The sequence below is a fragment of the Lactuca virosa genome, chromosome 8 (assembly GCF_052849685.1).
Source record: "Lactuca virosa cultivar CGN04683 chromosome 8, Lactuca_virosa_CGN04683_v6, whole genome shotgun sequence".
Lineage (NCBI taxonomy): Eukaryota > Viridiplantae > Streptophyta > Magnoliopsida > Asterales > Asteraceae > Lactuca > Lactuca virosa.
In genome coordinates, this window is record NC_136433.1 from 2,250,140 (window position 1) to 2,256,434 (window position 6,295).

The 6,295-nt window shown below is 34.5% G+C and overlaps 1 protein-coding gene across 1 annotated transcript; it reads right to left on the bottom strand.

The window, feature by feature from the left end:
- Positions 1–1,943: 1,943 nt before the first annotated feature.
- LOC145132417 (E3 ubiquitin-protein ligase RING1-like) lies at positions 1,944–5,983 on the bottom strand. The gene is made up of 2 exons (XM_079067192.1): positions 4,748–5,983; positions 1,944–2,192 (listed from the first exon to the last, which is right to left on the bottom strand). The coding sequence occupies exon 1, from the start codon at positions 5,858–5,860 to the stop codon at positions 4,754–4,756; it is 1,107 nt and encodes a 368-aa protein (XP_078923318.1). The 5' UTR covers positions 5,861–5,983; the 3' UTR covers positions 1,944–2,192; positions 4,748–4,753.
- Positions 5,984–6,295: the final 312 nt, after the last annotated feature.

Below are 6,295 nucleotides of genomic sequence, written 5' to 3' on the forward strand. Positions count from 1 at the left end.
GTCGGATTGTAATCTCGGGACACCTATTCAGACTGTGACAGGCCCTAGATATAATTTTGTCATCAATAGGTCTTGGAGCATTCTATTCAATCAAGACGACCCTAAAACACTATAAATACATCCTCCATATAAGGTATCTCCAAGTAACAATTTAGTCTCATTCTTGGGAGAGAAAATATAAAAAGAGAATGAGACTATCAGGGTGTTTTTAGTGAGAGAATAAGACTAATTGGTCTTGATTATTAGTGCGAGCAATCACCCTATAACTATACTATGGCCGATATTATTCGCAGACCCCTTAGAGTAAATGAGATTGTACTTGGTAGAGAAAATATAAAAAGGAGATGATGTTTTTTTTAAATTGACTTTGATGAAGACTTTGGCTTGACTAATTAGGAAATTTGGGATTCGGTGATAGAATAAATGAAATTTTGGAGAAAACGTCATAATTAGATCCATGGTTATTTCTCTTTCGGTCGAGCATCCATCTTTTTAGGCAATGTGACCCGCTCTCTATGTTCTTTTTCCTTCTCTTCATGGAAGGATTACATGTCTATGATGGATGATTATGATAATAACATCTTTCATAGAATTTTCCTCCTGAATAACAACCCAACCATTTCTCGTCATATGATAGTCAGTGAAGAATGGTCACTTGGTAAATAACAGCCCAACCATTCCTTTAGCAAATAATCTTGTTAATAGGATACTTACATTTCCTCGGTCGTATGGTGTTGTGGGTAACTCAAATGATGAGAGATCAGAAATCGGAACATACATTTTTCACATGTCTTTTTGTTGTACATATCTAGAAGTGGACAAGTTTCCGGTACGAAGCAAGTTTTGTCTCTCCACTATCGCTCCAAAAGTTGTTTGAGGAAAAGTTGCTTCTAGCTTTGATTTACTTGTTTTTTTCTTCACATTTTGAAGGCTACGAATGCGTTGGTGTTCAATGAATCAAGAACAACACCTATGAAAGCAGCGGATAAATTCAAGCTAGTATTTTTACTTGATTATTTTTCACATTTGGAAGGCTACGAATGCATTGGTGTTCAATGAATCAAGAACAACACCTATGAAGCATTAGTGTTCAATGAATCAAGAATAACATCTATGAAAATAGCGGATAAAATTCAAGCTGGTATTTTTACTTGATTAAAACATATAGCAAAATTTTAATGTGTGGATTGGGCTGCTTGGTGTTGTAGCCCAAAATTTGCTTGTTCTCTGTTTTGATTTTGTATAGAATGAAAAGACTTCTGCCATTCAAAAAAAAAAAAAAACATAATCATCAATAATTTGAGATATTAGATTTCTGCATAAGTTGTTCTCTTGTCCGAGTAGTCATTAATTTCCTTAAGTTTATTATAAATCGAATGAATTGACGAAAGTTTTTTTTTTTCTATATAAAAAAAGTTGTAAGATCTCCACAATCGATTTGTATGAAGTAAAGAAGCGGATACTCCTACACCTACAAATGTTGCAAATGTTGGGTTGGACAGTAAATAAATTAAATGTCAAAGCCGATCTGTGGCTGTAGGTCCGATTGAAATCGACTTTTAGGTTTTGTCAAGTAAAAACATTAGGGTCAAGGAATTGTATTTTATTTAGGTTTTGTTGTGGAGTTTTCATCCATCCTGTAATAATGTAGTTAATGTTTTGTTTGTACACAACGCAGCAACAACATACAAACATGAAATGCATTTCGAGTTTTTGTTGAAAAACTATTAGCCGCTAACTAAACACAAAGCATGAATCCATGAATGAATGAATATATTTCAATTGTAAAAAAAAAAAAAAAGGAATATAGAAATCTTACCCAAAAAAAAAGAAAAAAATGTAAGTTAATTGTGCACCCACCCACAACTATAGAAGAATATGAAGAGATATGCTTAAAAATCCAACCAATCACTGAAATGAAATCAAACAACTGCAGGAGGATGTAAAAAGAAAGAAGAAAAAAAATCATGACATGTATGGTTTTTATACAGGAGAAGATGCACAACAAGCGTCTAGAAAAACAAAATAATAGTAGTAATAATATTGTAGTAGCATGCATTATCTGAAAATATAATCTATCTCTAACCAACCAACCTATAAGAAGAAGAAGAAGAAGAAGAAGAAGATGCAGATTCGCAGTAGTATTGTATGTTCAACCAACCACTCCAGTGGTCCATTCTTCCTTCATTCCACTACACAAAAACATTAAAGTCTTTACATCATCAATAACACAAGACAAGACAGTAAAAAAAATCAAATAAAAGTTATTCAACATACAAAACCAACATATTTGCATATTTAGACACATAACATAACCACCACACAACCAATGCATTATGTATTATGTATTATATTATTTATTTATACCAATAGTCAATAGTACAGTACAGCCACAGGGAGGGATATCCTTATTATTTTCAACTGTCGCCAACCCTAATACGTATTCACCACTCACCAGTACAGTCAGTACTCAAGTCTCAAAACTAAATAATAATAATAATAATCATAAGAAGAAGAAGTGTGTTGTTTTCACTTTTCATATCATAGACTTAGATACCAACAAACAAACAAACTCATCATCCTTCCCTCACAGTACGTACTAATATACATACGATCATCAATGCTCAAAAACACATCTGTTTTTCACTACAACTCATCAACCTCCAAATTCTTACTCAAACAAAAAAATGACTCATGCTTATTGTGCCATTTATTTTCTAAATCTAACTAAAATATGCAACTTAACCCTATTAAAACACTTGAACATTTATTAAAACAAATGTTCTAAACAATATCAAATTCAAATATAATGCACAACTGTTACAATACAAATATACATAAACCTTTATATACTTATTATAGTATAGTAAAGTAAGTTATTTAATATAACAAATTTGATACCATATATTATATTTAAAATTTAAAATACAATAATAGAACAGAAACAAGGGACAGCAGCTGCTATTTCAAAACAGTTGTATTAATTAACACAGTCATTAGGTATTCAGCTTCAGCCATTCCATCACAAGTCAGTGCTATTAATTAATCTTCCCCAAATAGCCCAGCCCTTAAACATGAAAAGTTTACACTCAAAACTATGTTTGTTATCATATAGTAATATAATAATATCTCAATTCTCAACAAGTCAGCTTTATTTACTCCTCAAACTACAAACACTGCAACTCATGCATGTTCACTGCTGATGATCATTGATCAAGTAAAGATTATAAAAAAATTTGTATTCTACATACTGAATGCACTTCTCAAAACAAGATACTAAAATACAGGAACACCATCTCCAACCCATAACCCCATTTTTTAAACCAAAACAAATTCTTAAAAACTGGTATAGCTTCTTTATTTATTTATTTTTTTTTTTATAAAAAAAAAACACTAGGCTTTTACAAACTTCAGAAAACTTGTGTTTTAAATAATAAAAAAGTACTAGTACATTTTTATTAAAGTTTGAAACATAAAAATCAAATTTAGTATACTGTTTACATAACATATTATCATCAATTCAATATCACAAGTAACAATATGCTATGAACTCACTTTGAACTAATGAAAATCATACCAAAACACTGAAAGATTAAATGGTATTCAAATGATTAAGAACAAAGGATAGTTTGGCATGTTCGATAAGCCACTCTCCCAATGGCCAATATCTTATAGGCTAACCCCTGTAAAAAAAAAAAAAAAAAAAAAAAAAAAAAAAAAAAACCTAAAATGCCCAAATTGCCAGTTCACTATCAAAGATGCTCTTTGTTTCCCTCCCATATTACCCTTTTCTTTTCTATAAAACATGCATTGCATAGCACAACAGTGAATACAGATTATTATTATTATACAAATAATAAAGTCCAATTTGTACTAGTGAAACGTTAACCAAATTTGGTGTTGGCCTGGTGGGTTGGAGACTTGGAGCAACTTCACACCAAAATTAGTGTAAAAAATAGGTTCTAGTGTTGGGTTTGACTTTTGAGAGATACCCCAAGTCTATTCAGCACTCCAAAAGAAAGGTCCCAATTTTTTTTCAAATTCATCTGCTGCTAATGATATGCAACTAATTTGGTAATTTCAGACACAAATATAGCATGCCTACAGCCTACCTATGTTGTTGGCATTATTTCTAATGAGACAACAAGCTCAAGAAGTAGATTTTATGTATACACAAACAATTTCGAATGTTCATTTCTGAATCATCAAAAGAGCAAGTGCAAGACCCTTCCACGATGAAAATTACTCTTTATACTATAGATTTGCATATTTTAAAAGTTTGATATCAATAGAAAAATCAAGATTTCCTTATATTAGATTCATGATGCATTCCCATCTCTGAGACTGTAGGAAACCATAGGAACCTTTCCTTTAGTTAAGAATTGTGTAATGCTCTATCAATGTTAAGTTTAAAAACCTTGACTAATTTAAGGATTATTTCCTCCGATGTTACCATTCATTTTATTTGAGCATCATATAATCAATAGAATAGTGCTGACCATTATTAACATCAGAGTGTGTGCAGTGCACATAATTGTGGTTTAATAGTGCTTCTACATATGACATACATGCCTTCTAATTCAAAAGAACAGGAACCCAATTCTTTACTTAGATGTTAGCAATTAGCAAAAATCAATTCCCCAATAAAGTTTTTTCTTTTTTTTGCTAATCTGTAACATATTATATAGGCACATGTAATGGGTAAGTAAACTATTTGACAATATAAAGTATGCAGATTTATACTAACCGATCATCAGCCAAGATCTTCCTCTCTTGCCTGACCACCACTTCCTGAGTTGGAATTGCCTGAGTTGTTGTTACCTGCTCCACTATTGCTTGACTCAGCAGATGTGCCAAACCCAGTAAAAGGCCAAGGCAAGTTAATCCTAAACCTCCTTTCCATACTATTTGGGGTATTGGGATTCTCCTGAGGATCACCACTGCCAGAGGCCACCCCTGGCCCTGCAGCACCCAAAGTTCGACCAGTACCACCACCAGTAGAACCTTCGCGAGACCTGTTCTCATACTCCTGGTCATCAGTGGGTAACTCATACCGACAAACAGGACACGAGTTATGCAGCTCCAACCACGGTACGATGCAATCCTGATGATAAACGTGCTTACACGGCAACTGCTTGGCCTGCTCATGAAGCTCAAAGCTGTCTTTACACACCGCACAATCAGAATAATCTGATTCCAACAGATCATTAGTAATCTTGATGTTAGGTAGGTTTTGAATCACAGATTTTGACGCAGGGGGGGTGCCATATCGATTAGGATCGTTTTCAGCAAGCTGTTGGATCAGTTGCTCTAAGCCCGGGCCAATAAAGTAGTCTCCTAGATTCGCAGGGAGACGAAACCCCGACGGATCACCATCACTATTGTTTTCAATAACAAACTGGATGTTGGCGCCACCTGCCCGTAGAGTGCTGAGATAATTCTGAAGGAATGCAAAAGGATTGAACTCACCAGGGTTCTGGAAGCTTCCAGATCGTGAAAGAGGACCGCCAAAGAGAGCAGAGAGATCCGTCGGATTCTGAAAATCGCCAGTAGCCGCGCCGGAGCCACGGGATGTAGTGGAGAATACAAGGGGAAAACCAGTGGAGAAAGGAGCAAAAGGCGAGGCATCATCATCAAAGGCGAGAAACGGATTTTGCGTCGTTGGGCTAGGGTTAGGGTTTTCGTATTCTTCTAGGAAACCACCACTACAATCGGGGCAAAAGAGTTCGGATGAGTCGGTAGGTGAAGGTCTAATAGAGACCGTGCGTCCACACTGGTAACAAAAGTATAACTTAGAGATTGCCCCATGAGTGTTTCCGCCGCCGTCACCGTCTCCGCCGCTATAGACTCCTTGAGACATGGCGTTGATGCAATGGGAAAAGGGTACAGAGCCGGCGGTTGCTATAATTTTTTACAGAGAAGGGAGAAGAAAGTGTGCTGCGTCGTGTTTGAAGAGTGGCGCGTCGATTGTAGAACACTCTGACCAAACAATAGAAATCACAATAAAGGGTTTTATGAATTTTAATAAAATCAAGACAAAATTATATAAATGGTCCCTGTTCTTTATAAAAAGACCACAGATGGTCCCTATCAGAATTTTATTATACTGATGGTTCTTTTTGAAAATCTTGCATGTTGCATTGTAGTGTCCTTAAAGTGAATACCATTATTTTTCGAGAAATCAAATATCCCTTATTTTTTCTTCCTGGAGACAATTGTTATAATTAAGAAAGAAGATTAAGAGAGAATAAATGGATTAGATATGTCATTATTTTATAAGAGTAAGAAAATAATT